The sequence below is a fragment of the Octopus bimaculoides genome, chromosome 27 (genome assembly GCF_046866305.1).
Source record: "Octopus bimaculoides isolate indiv1 chromosome 27, ASM4686630v1, whole genome shotgun sequence".
In the NCBI taxonomy this organism is placed as follows: Eukaryota; Metazoa; Mollusca; class Cephalopoda; order Octopoda; family Octopodidae; genus Octopus; species Octopus bimaculoides.
In genome coordinates, this window is record NC_142954.1 from 6,463,343 (window position 1) to 6,486,853 (window position 23,511).

General features: G+C 38.7%; 2 protein-coding genes across 5 annotated transcripts in view; one reads left to right on the forward strand and one right to left on the reverse strand.

Moving 5' to 3' along the window:
- Positions 1 to 1,948: 1,948 nt before the first annotated feature.
- LOC106877217 (sepiapterin reductase) lies at positions 1,949 to 17,108 on the forward strand. The gene is made up of 3 exons (XM_014926075.3): positions 1,949 to 2,699; positions 7,817 to 7,969; positions 14,229 to 17,108. Exons 1-3 carry the CDS (start codon positions 2,159 to 2,161, stop codon positions 14,342 to 14,344), a joined length of 810 nt encoding a protein of 269 aa, XP_014781561.1. The 5' UTR covers positions 1,949 to 2,158; the 3' UTR covers positions 14,345 to 17,108.
- A 1,102-nt stretch (positions 17,109 to 18,210) lies between these two features.
- Positions 18,211 to 23,511, reverse strand: part of LOC106877216 (cobalamin trafficking protein CblD) — a 48,897-nt gene continuing 43,596 nt past the window's right edge. For all 4 annotated transcript variants that reach the window (XM_014926072.3, XM_089343596.1, XM_014926073.3 and 1 more), the window contains exons 5-8: positions 23,110 to 23,197; positions 21,735 to 21,871; positions 20,610 to 20,696; positions 18,211 to 18,855 (exon numbers count right to left, since the gene is read on the reverse strand). In XM_014926072.3, the coding sequence (XP_014781558.1) occupies positions 18,637 to 18,855; positions 20,610 to 20,696; positions 21,735 to 21,871; positions 23,110 to 23,197 (531 nt within the window). In that variant the 3' untranslated portion in view covers positions 18,211 to 18,636. The remainder of the gene's footprint in view (positions 18,856 to 20,609; positions 20,697 to 21,734; positions 21,872 to 23,109; positions 23,198 to 23,511) is intronic.

Here is a 23,511-nt window from a genome sequence, read left to right on the forward strand (position 1 = left end):
GCCGTTTGTTTTCGAAGAAAATTCCTTATTTTCTCTAGAGCCAGCTGCTTTAATATTTCCTCAAATGAACATTTTAATTTCACTTTGTCATATTAAGGCGAAAATTACTCTGAAAGAAATCTTTGCAGAAAGGTGAGTAGATTGATTACATATTTTCTTTCATTATGTCATCGCAGTTTTGTGAGATTTGGCTGTAATTTCTAGCATGTAAATAGCCTACTTGAAGGTCAAGGCCGTAGAATCGTGAGGGGAGGATATTGGGCAAATTTCTTTCTTTTTTTTTTCAGAATCACAATCTCCGTATTTTTGTACGTATTTCGCAAAAAAAAAAAAAAAAAAAAAAATCCGGAAAAAGTTGCGATTTTTGAAAATTTTTTTTTTTCAGAATCGGAATCTCCATAGCCTAAAACGTGGGATTCCGTGAAAAAAAAAAATTAAAGTGGGGAAGGGTTCCGTTTACATCTCCACCATATGAGCCGTAGCGCCTTTGAAACTTATGAAATGTATGAAGTTCGTACGTAGAGAGGGTTAAAAACAAAACAAAACACAAAGAAAAAACACAAAGAAAGAAAGAGAAAACAAGTTCTTTGCCATGTGTAAAGTGATTGCATGAAGACGCTTAGGTTATCCATGTTCTCGGCGAAGACTGCGTTTCAACATTTCTGTATAGCGTATGTCATACGTGAGGTTTTTTTTTTTTTTTGAAGTTGCTTCTAGATGATGACATAAATGTGACAGGTTAAGAAGGAAGGAAGGAAGATGGTAGGTACTAACCGCATAGAGGAGAATATGTGTGTGTGTGTAAGAGTGTGTATGTGTGAACGTGAGAATGCATGTACATGCCCGCGCGTACGTGTTCGTGTATGTGTGTGAATATCTAGATATGAAAGCTACCAAATCGTTAAGGTTGTGCCTCCCCACCCAAATTAGTTTTCTCATAATTTCAGAAACAACAAAAAATATATATATATAAATAAATAAAATGTATATTTTTTAATGAAATTTTCTACAAATATTTTCACGTGATGCACATTACGATTATGTTTGTTCGAAAAATTGTTTTCGTTGAGTTAGGAGTGATGACTTTGTTTCCTCATATCTTTCAGAAAAAATAGATGATTTTTTAATAAAATCTTCTACAAATATCTTTCAGATAGTGTAGATTACTATTACATTGGAATTGAATGTTGAAAAAGGAATGGTAGTTGCTCACACATTACATACTGACACACGTTACATATATATAAATTTAGTGAGTGGAGTAAAACGCATATGTTAAATGAATTTTTTTTATTTCTTTTATTTTACTCCATTTACTAAATTTATATATTTACTCAAGTACCCAAAATAACGGAGTTTCTACCTCATAAACAGGAGTTACACCACAGTCATTTTGTGATCTTTGCTACCCTGGTATCTATTAACCAATTTATTTTGTCCGAGTTAATTATTAACTTAGAGAAAATAAATACATATAATAATAATAATAATATATATATATATATATATATATATATATATATATACATACAAAATGGAACCTGAAATTAAAAAAAAAAATTTCTTGTGATGCGATTCAGAATCTGTGTGCGCGCGCCCAACTATTTTTTTTTCCACATTAAATTCCGATATTATAGTAATCTACACCATCTGAAAGGTAATTATAGAAAATTTCATGAAAAAAGAATATCCATTTTTCAGAAAGTTATGAGGAAACAAATTCGAGGTAGGTGGGGGGGGGCACTTGTGTAAGTATGTTGTTAATATGCAGAAAGAAGAACATGGAGGAAGTTTGGAATATAAACAGATTTTGAACTTTGGTGGGTACATAAGAATTTGAACTCTACTCCCAAGCATTTTCGTACATCACATGATAATATTATAATGTGTAGCCATGGAAACGTAAATGAATTTTCATAATTAAAGAAATAAAAAAAAACAGTCAATTGCAGTTATCCCCCCTTCGTTTTTATGTATATCACTTCTCCCACATTATTTTGCGTGAATTCGCGTCTTTGTTGAATCGTGTCATCTCTTTACTTCAATCGCTACGAAATCACTGCCTTACATTTTATTCAATAGGAACGTACACACACGCAAATATTTTTTTCTAGATAGATTTATTCTTTGATATTCCGTAACAACCCATTAACAAAAGATGTCTGGAAATCCCTCCACGAAAGATACGACAGTGCTTTGTGTGTTGACTGGAGCCAGTCGTGGTTTTGGACGGAGTTTAGCCGTGGCATTGAGCCAAACGTTCAAATCAGACTCGGTTTTCATCCTCCTAGCTCGATCGATGAATGATTTAGAAGCTGCCAAAGAAGAAATGCTACAAATGTCCAATCTTTCTCCCGATCATATACTTCCGTTTTACCTTGATCAGGGCCAATTCTCTGCAGATATAGCAACAAAATTATTCCAAGATATTCGAGCACAGTTAAGTAAACTGCGACAACAATTCCACAAGTACTTACTAATTCACAACAGCGGTACCCTGGGCGATATCACCAAGAAATCTTCACAGTTCGGTGACTTCGACGAAATCAGTGCTCACTTCAACGTCAATGTAAGTGGAATGATTGCGTTGAATACCAAATGCCTGGAACTCTTTGACGACAACAGCAAATGTATAATAGTCAACATTTCATCACTAGCAGCTATCCAACCTGTGAATTCCTTCTCTTTATACTGCGCCAGTAAGTTGAATACCTGATAATTGTTCCTAATCCAGATTATTGATAACGCACCTGTCATATCTTTAATAACCGTTTAACTATACTAGATTGTTGTGATGTGTGTCAGTATGTATGTGTACGATCCTACCAATTTATTATTGTTTTTTTTTCCAATCAAATTCCGATACTACCATAATCCACACCATAGGAAAGATATTTGTAGAAAATTTCATCAAAAAATATTTATTTTCCTGAAAGTTACGAGGAGTCAAAGCCAACCCGTCTGAATTTTTCGAAGCTTCTCTCCCCGCCTTCGGAAAGCTTTTTTACCTTACAAATTCCGATCCACTTAAAATCTACACTAGCGTGTTTGTAGATTTCATTAAAAAATAACCCACCCACCTTTTTTTTTTTCTTGCGTTATGAAGAAACAAATTCGGTGTGGCGCATTTGTGTAGGTTTGCTTATACCTACAAAAGTGTGCCCCTCTGACTTTGTTTCCTGATATCTTTCAGAAAGATGGGCAAATTTTAATGAACTTTTCTAGAAATACCTTTCAGATGTTGTAGATTACGATTATATACGAGTTTGTGTTGGCACTCCGTCGCTTACGACGTTGAGGGTTCCAGTTGATCCTATCAACGGAACAGCCTGCTCGTGAAATTAACGTGCAAGTGGCTGAGCACTCCACGGACACGTGTACCCTTAACGTAGTTCTCGGGGATATTCAGCCTGACACAGTGTGACAAGGCTGACCCTTTGAATTACAAGCACAACAGAAACAGGAAGAAAGAGTGAGAGAAAGTCGTGGTGAAAGAGTACAGCAGGGTTCGCCACCAACCCCTGGTGGAGCCTCGTGGAGCTTTAGGTGTTTTCACTCAATAAACACTCACAACGCCCGGTCTGGGAATCGAAACCGCGATCCTATGACCACGAGTCCGCTGCCCTAACCACTGGGCCATTGCACCTCCACATATGAGTCTAACATGAGAAAAAATATATCGGAAGGCACGAACACAAATGTTCTTAATTGTGCTAAAACATTTTGCCGATTCTGTCACTTCACCACCAAAACAAGTAATTATAAATATTCTGTTATCTTTCCCCTTTTTCTTTCTCCTTAATCAATAGCTTTCGAAACAATTAATGTTTGCTTGCGTCACACAATCACAAACACATAAACATCGTTTGTGTCGAACGATAAGTTTTAAAACTTATCGCTTTAAACTTATCGTTTGACACAAAGAGGTGCAGACATGGATGTGTGATAAAAAAAAAAGGTTGCTTCCCAACCACATGGTTTCGGTTTCAGTCCCACTGCGTTTCACCTTCGGTAATTGTCTCCTACTATATCCTCGGGCCTACCAAAGCCTTGTGAGTGAATTTGGTAGACGGAAACTGAGAGAAGCCTGTCGTGTGTGTATATATATATATATATATATATATATATATATGTGTGTGTGTGTGTGTGTATGTTTGTATGTATATGTTTGTGTGTTTGTCCCCCCACCATCGCTTGACAACCGATGTTTGTGTGTTTACGTCCCCGAAACCTAGCAGTTCGGCAAAAGAAACCGACAGAATAAGTACTAGGCTTACAAAGAATAAGTCCTGGGGTCGATTTGTTCGACGAAAGGCGGTGCTCCAGCATGGCCGGAGTCACATGACTGAAACAAATAAAAGAATATATATATATATATATATATATTGTGGGTGTATCTTCTTGTTTGTCCCCTACTAACGCTTGACAACTGATGTTAGTTTGTTTACGACCTCGTAATTTAGTCGTCTGCTAAAAAGAGATTAATAGGCTTTTAAAAAAAAGTACTGGTGTCGATTTGTTCGACTCACAGAAAATTCCAAGACAGTTGTCCAGCACGGCCGCTGTTCAATGACTTCTGGGGAAACACCTGTTTAAAAATTTCACAAACCATTGTACAAGACAGGCTGTACTAGATTTCTTTCTAGTCCTACTTTTTTAAGTGATCTACTTTATTTTTTACTACTCTGTACATACGTATGATGGCTGCAAATCGATTTCGAGTAATGTCCTCGCTTGATTGTTCTCTAAAACGCAAACAGTCCAGATGTGGTTTTTCACTTCTGCGAAGGACTTACAAACTTTTGTACAGATCTGGCCACGATGAGCGCCCCGTGCAGTATATGTTTTACGATATTGTTTTTTGTGAACCTTCGTATACTATTTCAGCCCGCCTCCTGAGTCACATTCTTTTGCATATTTCTTGCAAGTAGAAATGCTGTATAATACAGGGTGTTCAAAAAAATCTCTCCGCAGTGAGTATTTTGGGCTTTGTTGACTTCTAAGGCCTGCTTTACTGACAGACTTGTCACGAAGTTCTTCTACATAAGTTATACAAATATAGAAGAAATGAAGATAAACACAAGTTTATATTTTAGTTCCTATGTGTGTTTTACCATTATGGTGGAGGCGCAATGGCCCAGTGGTTAGGGCAGCGGACTCGCGGTCATAGGATCGCGGTTTCGATTCCCAGACCGGGCGTTGTGAGTGTTTAGTGAGCGAAAACACCTAAAGCTCCACGAGGCTCCGGCAGGGGATGGTGGTGAACCCTGCTGTACTCTTCCACCACAACTTTCTCTCACTCTTACTTCCTGTTTCTGTTGTGCCTGTAATTCAAAGGGTCAGCCTTGTCACACTCTGTGTCACGCTGAATCTCCCCGAGAACTACGTTAAGGGTACACGTGTCTGTGGAGTGCTCAGCCACTTGCACGTTAATTTCACGAGCAGGCTGTTGATCGGATCAACTGGAACCCTCGACTTTGTAAGCGACGGAGTGCTAACACACAACACACAAAAAAGGGAAACTCAAGAGTTAACACTTTGAACAACGAAAGCAGCTTTACCCCCACAGTCTCCAGCGACACTTTTTTCATGTATATATATTTTATGAAAGAGAACTGTTTCTTATTTTTAAATATATTTCATCTAATATCTCAATAAAGAGCAAAAATCAAATACGTTTAGTGATCGATATGAAAACTGTACCTACAGAAGATACTGAAAAAACTAGTGCAAAAGTAGAAAATAACAATTCTTTTTCTCTCACCTCTTGCAATATATATCTTGTGCGAAGCGCACTGAATAACCAGCTGGAAGAGGCGTCCCCCTGGGGTTAAAATAGCAGTATCGTCTACTCTTAGAACACTCACGGGTACTATTCAAGAAGAGTGGTCCCGGTGCGCGCACTCGCGCATCCGCGCTAGCTAGTCGTGACAAGTCGATCCTACAACGACTATCCAAAACATGTAAACAAAGTAAATGAAACACAAAGTAAATAATTTTTTTTTTTTTAATCTTCCCCATCTTACTCTTAAAACGTCGTTTTACGTTCTTCCAGGGTGTATTTTGGTGTCGGAGGCGCAATGGCCCAGTGGTTAGGATAGCGGACTCGCGGTTTCGATTCCCAGACTGGGCGTTGTGAGTGTTTCATTGAGCGAAAACACCTAAAAGCTCTACTCTTCACCACAACTTTCTCTCACTCTTTCTTCCTGTTTCTGTTGTGCCTGTAATTCAAAGGGGTCAGCCTTGTCACACTGTGTCACGCTGAATATCCCCGAGAACTACGTTAAGGGCACACGTGTCTGTGGAGTACTCAGCCACTTGCACGTTAATTTCACGAGCAGGCTGTTCCGTTGATCGGATCAACTGGAACCCTCGTCGTCGTAAGCGACGGAGTGCTAACAACAAATGTCTGATACCATTAAACAACAGTAGATTTTGAAAGACCGACCTTTTAATGGACTCTTTACCAAAAACAGGTAGTGTATAGTTTATTTACTTTGTTTAGTAAAAAAAAACCCATACATGTTTTGCGTATGACGAGTACTCGCGCTAGGTAGTCGTAGGATCGACTAGTCACGACTCGCTAGTACCAAATTTTTATTACGCAGGTAAAGAGTTAAGCAAATATCTGAGGCAATTTTAAAATACAAAGTTAATACCATTAGTTTTCCTAATCAAAGTCTTTTTTCTTTTAGTGAGTCGGTTGTTGGTCGAGAAACGTGGTGTAGTTTGTTAAATTTTGAGTTTCAGCTCTACTGTGGTAGAAGGGAGATAACTCTATTTGGCTCAGCTTGACTAAGATATTTGAAAGCCAAGAAAAAACATTACTGAAATTCTTTTCAAAACTAGAATGATTTATAGCAGCGGTCCCCAAACTTTTTTGCTCTACAAACCGGGGTATCGCGTGCATAACGAAACATAATAAACTGCATAATATATAAATTCCATATATAAGTTGACCTCTTTGAAAATCCGATAGATCTGTCATTTTAATGAATTTTAATTACCTTTTTCTGATGATATCTGAAAAGAAACAGCAATTTTAGCAAAACATATCAAGCAACACTAATAATAAATCAAAAAAACATAAAAATAAACAAGCGAAACCGTCAATGGCACCTGTGCCCAGCATCGCCTTCCTGGCACTTGTGCCGGATGGCACGTGATTCGACCGAGATCGTTGCCAGTGCCGCCGAACTGGCTCCTGTGCAGGTGGCACATAAAATACACCATTTTGAGCGTGGCCGTTGCCAGTACCGCCTGACTGGCCTTCGTGCCGGTGGCACGTAAAAGCACCCACTACACTCTCAGAGTGGTTGGTGTTAGGAATGGTATCCAGCTGTAGAAACTCTGCCAAATCAGATTGGAGCCTGGTGTAGCCATCTGGTTTCACCAGTCCTCAGTCAAATCATCCAACCCATGCTAGCATGGAAAGCGGACGTTAAACAACAAAGAAGCTTTTGATAGTTTTATAGATATTTCAAAATAATGATGTGATATTAGGTGTTTCCATTATTTTGTCCAACCTGTATATATATATATATGTGTGGGAGAATTTATGAAAAAAACAACAACAGACGAGGACAGGTGGTGTAAACAACAAAAGGATGTATTAGTTTAATGCTCGGTAATAGAGAAAGTCTTTAACGTTTCAAGCTACGCTCTTCAACAGAAAGAATAAGGAGAAAAACACAGAGAAAAAAAATTTTAATGTTGTGGTCAGCGATCTATCACACACACAGACACATTCACATTAAATTTTCTACTTCTCCATTTCCAGATCTCCTAAATCCATTTCATCCATCATCTATTCCAGATAAAGCAGCTCGCAACATGTATTTCAAAGTGTTGGCTGGAGAAGAGAAAGACCTTCGTATATTAAATTATGCTCCTGGACCACTTGACACAGACATGCAAAAAAATGTTCGTGAAAATGCAGTCGATGATACAATCAGACAACAATTTACAGGTGAGAGCTTATATGCTAATTTACAAGTGAGATTTATAAAGGTGGCGTTTATACAATTCAGCTTTCTGCTTCCCAAGCCTTGTGAATACAGCCCCTGAGATATTTTTGACTTCTTCACTTGCCTGAGTGATGTTCCACTAACATGCCGAATGCACTGGGAATGTCTTAGTCTTTGCAACACTAATTCCCATCCATGCCTTGTAGCACTTTGGCAGCAAACCCTTTCTGCTGGGGATCACCAACTGACAAACCAAATAGCACCATGTCGTCTGAAGATATCAGCCGATCAATTGTCATTTCTACTTCCACAGTGGGTGCACATCTCAATCCAGTTCATAAAAATTATGAAAAGAAGTGACAATACGCGTCCCTGCCAAAGTCCAACACCTACGTTGAGGGGTTTCAATTTAGCAACAAATGCAAACATGACTCCTAATATGGTTAATTTAATCAACCCTCCCACCAATTTCCAGCCTTCTGGTAGAAAGCCAGAATTCTCAGAATGTCAAGCAAGGTAATTACTGGTACTTGAACAGCTGATGAATGTTGATGAGATATAAATTTTGCCTGGTTTTCATTTTATTTAAAACCCTTTAGCGTTCAAGCCAGCCCAAATATTCTAACCAATTTATGTTAAAACTGGCAAGATCCAACCTCTCACACCTAACCTACAACATCATTCTAAAAATATACAAACACACCATTGAAATCTTGAAGCTACATTTCAGTGTGCGATTAATTAAAAACAATGTGAATAAATAAGCAATACATTCGACGAAGAAATTTGAATACTAAAGAGTTAGCCCATTAGCATTTAAATCAGGTAGAATATTAAGATTCTACCTGTTTTAAGTTCAAACTGACCTGATTTGGTCTCTTATCAACCCTACAATATCATTCTAAAAATCAACAGTTAAAAATCGAAATCTCAAAGCTACAATATAATGCACAATTAATTCCAAACAATGTGAATAAATAAGTATTAATTTTTGACAGAATTATATGAAAGCTAAAGGGTTAAATGTGTGTCCACCTTGTATTGACGTAAAACTATAAAACAAACTCACTAAACTACATATATTCGCCATTTCACAGGGAAATTTGAAATTTGTTTTGCATTTAACTTATTAGCAGGGGTTGACCATATTATAATATCTTGCCTAGAAATAAGTATTGCCCCAGAGAAGGTGAGGGTGGTTGAATTGTTAAAATCTTAAATGATCTCTTTCCAGGTTTTTTAGTTTATTTATTCAAATCTGTGCTCTGTATGTATGCCCTCCTTGTGTTCAGAAAAACTACAAACATGAAGAAGTAGACATTAAATGTAGATACTCTTTTACTTGTTTCAGTCTTTTGGCTGTGGCCATACTGGAGCACCACCTTTAGTCGAGCAAATTGACCCCAGGACTTATTCTTTGGAAGCCTAGTACTTATTCTATCGGTCTCTTTTACCAAACCGCTAAGTTACAGGGACGTAAACACACCAACATCAGTTGTCAAGCGATGTTGGGGGGACAAGCACAGACACACAAACATATATATATCATCATCATCATCATCATCATCGTTTAACGTCCGCTTTCCATGCTAGCATGGGTTGGACGATTTGACTGAGGACTGGTGAAACCGGATGGCAACACCAGGCTCCAGTCTGATTTGGCAGAGTTTCTACAGCTGGATGCCCTTCCTAACGCCAACCACTCAGAGAGTGTAGTGGGTGCTTTTACGTGTCACCCGCACGAAAACGGCCACGCTCGAAATGGTGTCTTTTATGTGCCACCCGCACAAGCCAGTCCAGGGGCACTGGCAACGATCTCGCTCGAAAATCCTACAGGAGCCAGTCAGGCGGTACTGGCAACGGCCACGCTCAAAATGGTGCATCTCATGTGCCACCCGCACAAGAACCAGTCCAGGGGCACTGGCAACGATCTTACTTGGCTTGCCGGGTCTTCTCACGCACAGCCCATTTCCAAAGGTCTCGGTCCGTAGTCATCGCCTCGGTGAGGCCCAATGTACGAAGGTCTTGCCTCACCACCTCAGCCCAGGTCTTCCTGGGCCTACCTCTTCCACGGGTTCCCTCAACTGTTAGGGTGTGGCACTTTTTCACGCAGCTATCCTCCTCCATTCTCACCACATGTCCATACCAGCGCAATCGTCTCTCTTGCACGCCACAACTGATGCTTCTAATGTTCAGCTTTTCTCTCAAGATACTTACACTCTGACGGGTATTCACATTGACATTACACATCCAACGGAGCATACTGGCTTCATTCCTTGCGAGCTTACGTATGTCCTCAGCAGTTACAGCCCATGTTTCACTGCCATGTAGCATGGTTGTTCGTACGCATGCGTCATACAGTCTGCCTTTTACTCTGAGTGAGAGTCCCTTTGTCGCCAGCAGGGGTAAGAGCTCTCTAAACTTTGCCCAGGCTATTCTTATTCTAGCAGCTACACTTTCAGCGCACCCACCCCCACTACTAACTTGGTCGCCCAGATAGCGGAAGCTATCGACTACCTCTAGTTTTTCACCCTGGAATGAGATAGAAGTTGTTTCCTGTTTGTTTGCAGTCTTTATTGCACCTGAACATCTGCCACAAACAAAAACTAACTTGCTAGTTAACCTGCCTTTGATGTTGCTGCACCTCTTATGTGTCCATAGCTTGCACCGGGTACATCTTATAGAGTTACTACCTACTCCTTTTCTACATACTGAGCAGGGCCATCTACCTGAAGGGGTTTGTGTTTTATCTACCTTCCTACTTATTAGGATTTTGGTTTTAGCTAGGTTGACTCTAAGGCCCTTCAATTCTAGACCTTGCTTCCACACCTGAAACTTCTCCTCTAGTTCTGATAGTGACTCCGCAATTAGGGCAAGGTCATCAGCATAGAGGAGCTCCCAGGGGCAACCTGTCTTGAACTCCTTTGTGATTGCCTGGAGGACTATGGTAAATAATAGGGGGCTGAGGACGGAACCTTGGTGGACCCCTACCTCTACCCGGAATTCATTGCTGTACTCATTTCCAACCCTCACCTTACTGGCCGCATCTCTGTACATGGCTCGCACAGCTCTCACTAGCCATTCTTCTATCCCAAGTTTCCTCATTGACCACCAGATAAGGGATCGGGGGACCCTGTCAAAGGCTTTCTCCATGTCAACGAAAGCCAGGTACAGAGGTTTATCCTTGGCTAGGTATTTCTCTTGCAACTGTCTCACTAGAAATAAGGCATCAGTAGTGCTTTTACCTGGCACGAACCCAAACTGCATCTCATCTAAATTGATTCGCTCCCTAATTAGTTGGGCTATGACCCTCTCTGTAACTTTCATAACCTGATCTAACAGCTTGATGCCTCTGTAATTATTTGTATCTAAAGCGTCCCCTTTACCTTTGTAGCAGTTGACTATGATGCTGCTACACCAGTCATAGGGTATGACTCCTTCGTGTATCACCTGGTTCGTAATACGGGTGACTAGGCTATAGCCAACACTGCCAGATATTTTGAGCATCTCTGCAGTGATTCCTGATGGGCCGGGGGCTTTCCCGGTCTTCATACTCTTAATTGCTTTATCTACCCTGGTACTATCAACTCGGATAGCTGGTCCCTCTATTGGGTCGACATAAGGCAGGCTCTCTTTCTCCCATTCATTCTCTTTATTAAGCAATCTATCGTAGTGGCATCTCCAGACCTCTTTCTTTGCATCCTCATTTAATGCAAGCGTACCATCATCCATGCGAACACATTTCTCTCCTACAACATCACTATTCTCTCTCCTACACTGTCTTGCAACCCGAAATACCTCGAGTCTTTGGTCCTCACGGCGCAGAACATTGGCAAATCTTTCCTTATCTGCTTCCCCTCTGGCTAAATAAACCTGTCGCCTAGCCTCCCTTCTGGCACATTGGTACAATTCCCTGCTACCACCGTTCTTCCAGTCCTTCCAAGCTTGTTTCTTTTGTCTAATAGCCCTGTCTACCTCCTTGTTCCACCACCACGTTACTCTGGGTTGGGAGGGGACCTTACACCACCCACAAATCTGGTCGGTGGCTTTCAACAGGTTGTCCCGCAGAAATCTCCAATTGTCTTCCACGTTGTATGATGCTATATCCCCTTCTATTTCGTTAAATGCTTCAAGTAACTTGTCTCTAAGTCTCTGTCCGTTTGCAGGGTCTTTAAGCTTCCACACCCTTCTTCTCCAAGCCTGTCTAATTCTGGGCACCCATTTTGCCTTGATCCCAAAGTCGCTAACTACTAATCTATGTTGTGGGGTACATTCTTCGCCAGGGTAGGTTTTGGCATTTATAAGCCGCCCTCTTTCCCTATTTCTGGCGAGGATGTAGTCGATTTGGCTAGAGTGTCTGCCGGAGCGGTAGGTGACTAGGTGACTGGCAGGTTTCCTGAAGTTGGTATTGCAGACCATAAGATTGGTTGCATCACAGAACTCCAGCAGTCTGGTTCCCTCCTCGTTGCGGGAACCGAAGCCATAGCCTCCATGTATGCCATGGAAGCCCCCAGCACGACGTCCGACATGACCGTTGAAGTCTCCAGCCACAAAGAGAAGGTCCCTGTCACTCGTCGACGAGGTAGTTTGCAAGAGGGTGTCATAGAATTGGTCTTTCAGACCATCTGGTAGCCCAGGTTGAGGTGCATAGGCTGAGATGACAGTAGCTAATCTATGATGAAGCACTAGTCTGATCTTAAGTACTCTGTCACTTACTCTAACGACCTCGATTACCTTATCCACGCATTTCTCCGCTAGAAGTATTCCTACGCCCCCGACCCCGTCAGTGTTCCCTGCCCAGAAAATCTTGTACCTGTGTTCTTTGCCTGTGAGGAACCTTGCAGAACCTCCTCTCCATCTTACTTCCTGGATGCAGCACATATCTACGCATCTCCGTTCAAGCATCTCAACAATTTCACCAGATCTACCTTTCAGCGTGCCGACGTTGAGAGTGCCAATCCTAACAGTATGGGTGTTGGGGGTGTGGGCCTGTAGCCTGGGAAGAGGAAAAGCAGTGTCGTGTACCTGAAAAGAAAACTTGCAATTGGAAGAATTCATAAGCAAAACATTACCTACAACCTGCAAACATTTCTCAACCTTAATGCGCTACCCAAAGGTAGGGGAGAGGATGGCCAAGGCCACTAGATGGGTTCCGGGAGACAGCCGAGGTTGACAGGATGACAAAGGGATGAACTTCCGGTGGAGGGGGCGGGATGACAGAGGAATGAACTTCCGGTGGAGGGGGTGGGATGACAGAGGAATGAACTTCCGGTGGAGGGGGTGGGATGACAGAGGAATGAACTTCCGGTGGAGGGGTGGGATGACAGAGGAATGAACTTCCGGTGGAGGGGGTGGGATGACAGAGGAATGAACTTCCGGTGGAGGGGGCGGGATGACAGAGAAATGAACTTCCGGTGGAGGGGGTGGGATGGCAGAGGAATGAACTTCCGGTGGAGGGGGTGGGATGACAGAGGAATGAACTTCCGGTGGAGGGGGTGGGATGACAGAGGAATGAACTTCCGGTGGAGGGGGTGGGATGACAGAGGAATGAACTTCCGGTGGAGGGGGTGGGATGGCAGAGGAATGAACTTCCGGTGGAGGGGGTGGGATGACAGAGGAATGAACTTCCGGTGGAGGGGGTGGGATGACAGGAATGAACTTCCGGTGGAGGGGTGGGATGACAGAGGAATGAACTTCCGGTGGAGGGGGTGGGATGACAGACGAATGAACTTCCGGTGGAGGGGGTGGGAGGGCGGGTTACCGCCAGCGAGTAGAGAGGGCTCTTAATTGTAGATTTTAAATATTTGAGAGACAACAATGCATAAATCGTAATTTTTTAAAAGAGCAATGAATTCTGGGTGATTAGAATATAACGTAGCATGAATTTAGGAAGCTTAGAAAATGAATAAGCATGAATTTAAGACAACAACTGAATTCAATTGAATTTCATGGAGAGAAACAAGATAAATAATAAGGGACAAAACTAAAGCGCAAGGTATTGAGATGTTTGAGGCCGTAAATAAATAAAAATCTCTATCTTATCTGCATCTTGGGTATATATACATATATACGACAGGCTTCTTTCAGTTTCCATCTACCAAATCCACTCACAAGGCTTTGGTCAGCCTGAGGCTATAGTAGAAGACACTTGCCCAAGATGCCATGCAGTGGGACTGAACCCGGAGCCATGTGGTTGGTAAGCAAGCTACTTGTCAAAGAGTTTCTTGAATTGTTCTAATATCTTCCATTTATTATTTTCAGAAATGTTCAATTCATCAAAACTGGTCTCCTGTGAAGACAGTGCTGAGAAGTTGATAGACCTTCTAGAGAAGGATACATACACCAACGGAGACCACATAGACTATTACGATGACTAAATACTTGTATTTTTTAAGTCACACCCTCCCTCTTTCTCTGTGAACAAGAGGCTGTGTCTTGAGTCAACCCATTTGTGACTGTGTGTTCGGAAAATGATGTCCATGTGTTAAAATTAATTTTGAAAAAAGAATTAATGAAATAGGGGAAAATTTAGTTGAATAACTAAGTTGTAGGGAGTAGATAGGCTACCATTTTCCTGGTTTTATACACTGCTTCAGTTAATTTTGAGAATGAAGAATTTAGTAATATAACTTTTTTGTTATAAAATGATAATAATAATAATAATGAACTTACTGTATGCAGAACTCAGGTGTGCTATAACTCATCAGAAAAAGTAACTAAAACTTCATAATGGGTACATAGAATATGCATAGGAAGTAAACAGTTAAAAAGTTTTGTTTTTTTTTAAAAAAAACAAAAAAAAAACAGGGGCATGGGGAATCAGATGTACTGTTTACGAGTTTCAGGAAATTTTGAAGGATGTAGTGTCCCAATGGCCAGCAGGGTAGTTTATTCCATACTTCATCGATTCTGAATGTGAAAAAAAATGTTTCTGAAAGTCATAGATACTGTGTTGTTTTTTTGATTTTGTAAGTATGTCCATGAGCGTTTGACATTTGGAATTCAAAAAGGTACCCAAGATTGTTATTGGAAAGCTGGTGTTTGGGACAAGGTCACTTTAAAACAGGAAGTCTGTATCATAGAACCAGGGTCAGTCTCAAGCAGGTCGATATTAGAAGGGGTTATAAAAATTTTACCATTTATGTCACATGACTAGACATCATTATAAAAGACTTTGGGAAATGACTGCCATAAAGCATTTTGTCCTTTCGCTATATTTCTGTAGAGATTCATTACTCTTGTTTCAATTAATTTTTTAAATAATGGAGAATTTCGTGAAATAACTTTGCTAGTGTTTGTAACGTAAATTAACATGAAATATACCATATTTTAACTTGTATAAGGAACCCTTTTTTGTCAAAAATTAGGTTAAAAAATATGGGAGTTTCCGCTGACAAAACATTCAATTTTTTTTCTCCGTATTCTTTCTGTTGAAGAGCGTAACTCGAAACGTTAAAGACTTTCTGTATTCCCGAGCGTTAAACTAATACATCCTTTTGTTGTATACACCACCTGTCCTCGTCTGTTGTTTTTTTTTCGTAAATTCTCCGATAGTATTATAATTCCTTACAACACCTTTTTTTTTCCAAATTTTAAGCCCCCCAAAATTAGAGGGTTCCTTATACACGTTAAAATACGGTAAATCACTTTAAAATTGGAAGTTTGTAATGTGGCATTAGAGACTGTCTCAGACAGGTTGGTATCAAAACGGTAAAGCCAGCACTAAATGTTTCTTGACCAGACAGTTTGAGAAACAGTAAAGCATTTAATCTTTGTTATATTTCTGTTGAAATACTCTACCTTTATTCAATTAATTTTGAAAATAAGAAAGAATTTAGTAAAATAACTTTGTCATTATTAAGCTAATGTTTGGAACATAAATTAGCATGAAAGAAATGTTGCTAAGCATTTTTATCAGACAGTTCTGCCAGCTTGCCCCCTTAGCAACAACAATAATAATTCTTTCTAATTTTGGCACAAAGCCAGCAGTTTTGAGGGGGAGGGAGCAAGTCAGTTACATCATTCCCAGAACTGGACTGGTATTTTATTTTACCAACATTGAAATGATGAAAGGCAAAGTTGACCCTCAGTGGAATTTGAACTCAGAACAGAGAGTACCAGAAGAAACACCACAAGGCATTTCATCCAGTACTCTAATGCAGGGGTTTTCAAACTTTTTGACTTGTGGACCCCTTTATATTTCAGGCTTTACCCTTATAAACGCTTATGAAATTTATACATAAATATTTGCTTAAAATAACATATATTTTTACATTTATTTATTTAACAGTATTTAACAAATAGGTTTATTGTCAATTAAAAGATTTCGATTAAAAAACATATATAAAATCAAATTACCCATAAAAAGTATTTGCTGTCTACGGACCCCCTGTCTTGTCCTTGCGGACCACAGTTTGAAAGCCCCTGCTCTAATGAGTCTACCAATTCAGCACCTTAATAACTGGAATAATAGTAATAATGATAAGAAAAAGGTAACGAGCCAACAGAATCATTAGCATGCTGGGTAAAACGCTTAGCAGCATTTTGTCTGGCTTTACGTTCTGAGTTCAAATTCCACTGAGGTTAACTTTGATTTTTATTCTTTCAGGGTCGATAAAATAAATATCAGTTGAACACTGGGGTTGATTTAGTTGGCTTATCTCCTTCCCCAAAATTGTTAGTCTTGTGTGAAAATTTGAAACCAATAACAATACGAGGAAATTCATTTATGATGATGATGATGATGATGATGAAAACAGTCAACTCCTTAAATGTCTTAAGATATATTTTTCATCTTATTATTACTTTTTTCTTTTTTGTTCTCCAAATTTAATTTGAGTGTGAAATTCCTTTTCAGATTTCAAAACACAAAAAAAAAAAAAAAAAAAAAAGAATCATTCAGTGATCCAAATTTCCTTTCTTTTTTTTTTTTGCTCTCCTGATTCAAATTCATTTATTTTATATTTTTATTTTCATTTATTTATATATTTTTATAAATTTTTAAAAAATTGGGAAAAAAAAAGAAGAAATACTCAACAAGAAACTAATCATGGATTTCGTTAAATGAAATTAATTAATCTCGCTCCCTAACCATCGCTTCATGTCAATATATTGTTCATATAAAATGTTACGCTAAACACATTGGTTGTTGTTGTTCTTGTTATTGCATAGCACCAGATAAGCTCTCTCATTAAAGGCTTTCCAACTGTGACTCTCACCACCCATCTTGTTTTTAGAAATAGAGACATTGCTGAATGGTTAAGAAGTTTGATTTATAAACTAGTGGGTTTGAGTTCAGTCCCACAGGGTATATATATATATATATATATATGTGTGTGTGTGTGTGTGTGTGTGTGTGTGTGTGAGTGTGTGTATATAAATATATATATATATTTATGAATGGATTAAGCAGAGCAGTATATATATATATATATATGAATGGATTAAGAAAAGCAAGAGCACACACGAAGATGGAAAGTGTCGCTGAGGAAGTCACAGACGTGTAATGAAAGATTTCCAGACAATGGACATGAGTTAGAATAAGAACAGTAACGAACGAGTGAAGAATGAATATCATGTGCATGTGTTCATTTGGCAAAAAGCCTTGTGAGTGGATTTGGTAGATGGAAACTGAAAGAAGCCTGTCGTATATATGTATATATATATATATATATATATGTTTGTGTGTCTGTGTTTGTCCCCCCAACATCACTTGACAACTGATGTTGGTGTGTTTACGTCCCTGTAACTTAGCGGTTCGGTAAAAGAGACCGATAGAATAAGTACAACAATATATATGTGTGTGTGTATATATGTATATATATATAGATACATATATATATATTCCCTCTCTCACTCTCTGGGAGAGAGGCACAAGCACATACACAGACATATACACACACGGCAGTAACGTCCGCCTACAAAATTCAATCACAAAGCTTCGGTCGGCTCGGGGCTATAGCAGAAGACACTTGTCCAAGATGCCACGCGGTGGGACTGAACCCGAAACCATGTAGCTGGGAAGCAAGCTTCCTAACCACACAGCCATGCCGTTAGGAAGGGCATCCAGCTGTAGAAACTCTGCCAAATCAGATTGGAGCCTGGTGTAGCCATCTGGTTTCACCAGTCCCCAGTCAAATCGTCCAACCCATGCTAGCATGGAAAGCAGACGTTAAACGACGATGATGATGATGATGATGATGATGATGATATACTGACTGGAGAAGAAAACTACAAATTCAAATTTATTAAATTTAAATTATTTTATTACACACAAATACCAAAAGACAATATATCTTTTAAATATTACATTCCTTGAAATATTTGTGTAGCTTCACAAACAAAAGCTAGATTTGTTGGGTTTTCCCCTAAGAAAACATAGCTTAGATATTTAACAATTATGGTTTTGAATTGAGGGCACAAGGTCAGAAATCTTGAAAAGCGGGAACAGTAGTTGATTACATTGACCCCCACCAGTGCTCAACTGGTACTTATTTTATCTACCCCTGAAAGGATGAAAGTCAACCTCAGTGGTATTTGAACCCAGGATGTAAAGACGGATTAAATGTCACTAAGCATTTTATCTATCATGCTGACCATTCTGTCAACCTGCCACCTTCAGAATAATAATAATAATAATAATAATAATAACTGTTAGCAGAAACTTGTTTTAAGAGCGAGTTTTGCCTGTCATTGTCTTGTGTTCCATGGTTTTTAAGACTGGGTGGTCAGGCGGGAGGTTGGTGAAAAGACACCCAACGTATGAGTGTGTACCCCACTTATGATGGGAGATCACATAACAGCAGATTATGTCTTCAATGTCAAATCCCAGATACCGATACCGTTCGTCAGTCTCCAACATGACCTCATGTGGATGCGGGGACCCAAACTGTAACAGAAATAGAAAAAAAAAAAAAAAAATCTATGTATTAGACATATGAATGTACAGGTGTGTTTATGTGTATGTTTGATAATGTGTTGATCTGTGAAACCTGGACGCTTACTACTGCTTAAATCTCTCTGAGAGATTTAGAAATGTGTTATTTCTAATTATGGTAACCAGTGAATATATTTCACTGTGATTATATATGTTTGCGAGAGGTTGACAGACTTCTTCAGCCAGCTGGTCATGCTACTTCAGGCTGATGACGAGCAAAGACTCAGAAACATGTCCCTGAATGCTGGCTAGGCTGGGTGGAGGAGTTTGTCTCCCCCTCGCAAACATAAGGACACAGTAAATGTGTCAAGGCCGACAGGAAGCGGTCCAGCTTCCTAGGGCTAAACAGCAGTAGTATATTCCCTTATTGGGATTGTCACATTAAGTTGACAATATACAACAACTTTATATATATATATAAAGTTTTAGGGAAAAGAACCACAAAACGTCAAGTTAAAACAGAGGCAGCTGATGAAGGATTAATTCCAAGTGGCTATCTGTTTTCCTATGTGTTCATTGCGTGGTCTGTAGTTCATTGTTCCTAACGTCCTGTACCCTGATATGCATCTATATACACATGTAGATGTAAGTATGTACATATATGTGTATATACATGCATATATATTCTTTGTATTTTTCGATATCAGTGAATAATTTCACTGGAAAAAGGTACATATATTTGCCAAGAATTATCTTTTGCATCGAAGGTCGGCGATTGTCGTACGCTGAAGAAGGGAAATAACCCTGAAACTCGAGTACGTACGTATCGTAGATCAAGATGGGAAAGATAACTTCCCTTGGCAAATACAGACAGGACACAGATGTGTGTCGATAGCCAGCTAGAGGAGATGTCCTCCTGGGGCTAAAAGCAACAGTAACATCCACCCCTCGGGGTCAGCCACATTTAAGTGGCAAATATACTTCACTTTATATGTATATAGTTTTAGGGAAAAGAACCAAGGTTCATGAACTCATCGATGAAAATCCAGTCACATATAGAAAAGTTAATTAGTAAAAGCACAATAAATAAGTATAATATAATACAAAGTAAATATCATAAGATAAAGATAATAAAATGACTGTGAAACTTAATTTAATTTTAATTTTTTATAAATTGATTTTAATTGAGTTTTTACCCCTAATATTATTATTATTATATTATATATATATATATATATATATATACAAATAAAAGGGTAAAGGATTATTAATTTATTAATAAATTAATAATTAATAATTTTTACCAAGCCCTTCGGTATGTAAACACCATTATCAGTGAAGAACTTATTTAAAAGTTCTTATAAATTTATAAACATAATTAAGGGATCAGCAACAGTTGCTTCGGTATGTGGTGAAGCAACTGTTGCTGATCCCTTAATTATATTTATATTTATATATATATATATATATATATACACACGCACACACACACATATATATATGTGTGTATATATCTATATATATCCATACATACACACACACATAAATAAGTAGACAGACAAATATAGACAAATAGATAGGTAACTAGAGAGACAGACAATATATATCTACGCATAAACATACACACACACACATAGATATATATATATATATATATAGGTAAGTTGACAGACAGATATACAGACAAATAGATAGATAACTAGATAGACAGAAAATAAGGAGGGGACAGGAAAAGAGAGAGGGGATGGGCGAAGGAATCTACTTACGAGTTTTCCAGTTGATGTATCGAGGTAGTCAGCCCAAAAGCCAACTTCCTTCAGAGAATTGGAAATTATTTTAGCTCCTTCCATGAACTGAAATAAAAAGGTAAAGTTGAGTGACAGAGAGAGATCCAAAGAATTCAGAGTAAGAGAAACAGAGTGGGACAGTAAGTTGGGAGAGAGAGTAAGAGAGAGTTGGAAAGGAGAGTTGAGTGAGAGAAATTGAAGTAAGAAGAATTGAGAGCATAGAGTAAGAGACAGCTGAGTGAAAAGTGGGAAAGAAAGGGAGAATTGAAGGAGAGAGAGAGAGAGACAGGGTTGAGAGAATGAGAGAAAAAGAGAATCAAGTGTAGGTGAACTGGGTGAGAGTGACAGAGTTGAGGGAGAGAAAGAGAGAGTTAAGTGAAAGAAAGTTGAGGGAATGTAGAGTCAGAGGGAAAAAGCATGAGGGAAAGAATGGGAGAATTGAGTGTGAGTGACAGAGAAAAATTTGAGTGATAGAGAAAAATTTGAATGACAGAAAAAATTGAGTGATTGAGAAAAATTTGTGTGACAGAAAAATTTGAGTGATGGAGAAAAATTTGAGTGATAGAAAAATTTGAGTGATAGAGAAAAATTTGAGTGATAGAGAAAAATTTGAGTGATAGAGAAAAATTTGAGTGACAGAGAAAAATTTGAATGACAGAAAAAATTGAGTGATTGAGAAAAATTTGTGTGACAGAAAAATTTGAGTGATGGAGAAAAATTTGAGTGATAGAAAAATTTGAGTGATAGAAAAATTTGAGTGATAGAGAAAAATTTGAGTGATAGAGAAAAATTTGAGTGACAGAGAAAAATTTGAATGACAGAAAAATTTGAATGACAGAAAAATTTGAGTGATAGAGAAAAATTTGAATGACAGAAAAAATTGAGTGATTGAGAAAAATTTGTGTGACAGAAAAATTTGAGTGATGGAGAAAAATTTGAGTGATAGAGAAAAATTGAGTGTACAGTGAGACAGAGAAATGGAGAACTGAGTGAGAGAGAGATAGAATTGAGGGGAAAGAGAGAGGAGTGAGTGTGAAAGAAAACTGGTAATTCAAGAGACATATAGAAAGCAGTTTCTCGAACATCAGATTCGAGTATACTTACACTTTTATGGAGACCTTCTCGTTCCTTCTTGACAGTACTATTAAACGTTGCCATATCATTTTCTGTCTTTTGGCTGATCGTAATGACGGTGAAGATATCGTTCATAATGTCCCGGTCATGGAAAAGTGGATTAAATACTGCAAATAGAAATAAGGTTTTCAAATTTCGGTACAGGGCCAGCGGATTATTTTCATGGAGGCCAAGGAGGGGAGTTGTTTGCATTGATCGTAGTACTTGTCAAGCACTTATTTCACTGAACTCAAAAGGATGAAAAGCAAAGCTCACTGTCCTAATAATAATAATAATAATAATAATAATAATAATAATAATAATAAAATGCCCGGATGCAGTACCAGGCAGTGGCTCTCGTGGCTTCTGATCTTAATTGATTGGAAGTGTAATCAGTACATGGTTTTGTCTTGGTATAAAAAGTTGGGCTACAGCAAATATTCTGCTGAATATCGCAGATTTGCTTGTCAGTTGTTTGACCTTAACCAGTTGAGCATGTCCCTTGGTGGCTGACGATATGTGCATCTCTGATCACGAGCAGAAGTAGTGGGGGAGCATCATGGTTATGTGCTGAGAGGAATTCTTTGAGGTTTGAATAATTCACCTTTGGAAACATGGGTGTTTTGCTCAACATCCTAAAACAAACCTTATTCAGGGACCTTTTGAGCAGGATGGGCTACTCGACCTGAAGAAAATTCTAACTGGGCCCCACCTGCGAGGTTATGTGCTGTTTATCTTGATATGAGATCACCATGTCACGCACACATGGTTGTGATGCATGTGCCCGGTGTACCCTTATCAGACGGGTAGTCATGATGGGTATATTAGGCTTTGTATATTTGTACCCCAGTGTCACTTTGATGGCATGCACTGCTCTCTCACTCAATAATAATAATAATAATAATAATAATAATAATAATTCTTTCTACTAAAGACACAAGGCATGAAATTTTGGGGGAAGGGCTAGTCGTTACATCAATCCCCAGTACGTAACTGGTACTTATTTTCATCAACCCTGAAAGGATGAAAGACGAAGTCAACATCAGCGGAATTTGAACTTAGAATGTAAAAAGCCAGAAGAAATGCTGCTAAATTTCTGCTAGTTCATGGTTTCAAATTTTGGCACCAGGTCAGTAATTTTAAGAGTTGGCTGGAAGAGGATAATGTGGAATGGGAAAGAGCATGGCTGGGGAAAGATAATGGATAATGGAAATGGTTTTAAGGATGGATTATAAAAAATGGAAGTGGTTTATATTACTTGAAGTTTTTTCTGAACATAAGAAAAAACACAGCCAGCTCCAATGAAACAAAACAAGAAAGAGGAAAACAGTTATGGGTTCCAACAATTAATGAAGGTCTTCCTTACAATTTTTCAATGTTTCCGGACATGACTGAACGATACATTCTAAAATGTCACTGTCTTGGAAATCAGCAGTACACCCAGTGTCTTGTTTCTGTGAAGCAAAATATAAAAATAAAAATGAAAGTGAAAATAGAAGTCGATAAATATGGACTTCCATTAATCCTTTAGCATTTAGATTCCTTAATCAAATACAATGCCTATTTATTTCCATTGTTTTGAATTAATCATGCATTATCTCATAGCTACAAGATTTCGATAATGTGATAGTTTATTTCTACAATGACAATATGAAATTAAGTTTCTTGCTCAAGGGCACAATGCGCCACTGTGAATTGAACTCGTGGCCTTACAATCATGAGCTAATACCCTAACCATTAAGCCACATGCCTTCACACACACACACAC

Bases quoted from the DNA above. Each gene is read 5' to 3' on its own strand.
- LOC106877217 (XM_014926075.3), top strand. From the start codon at position 2,159: ATGTCTGGAAATCCCTCCACGAAAGATACGACAGTGCTTTGTGTGTTG. The intron at 2,700-7,816 runs GTAAGTTGAATA...CATCTATTCCAG, and splicing joins CTTCTCTTTATACTGCGCCA to ATAAAGCAGCTCGCAACATG. The intron at 7,970-14,228 runs GTGAGAGCTTAT...TATTATTTTCAG, and splicing joins AATCAGACAACAATTTACAG to AAATGTTCAATTCATCAAAA.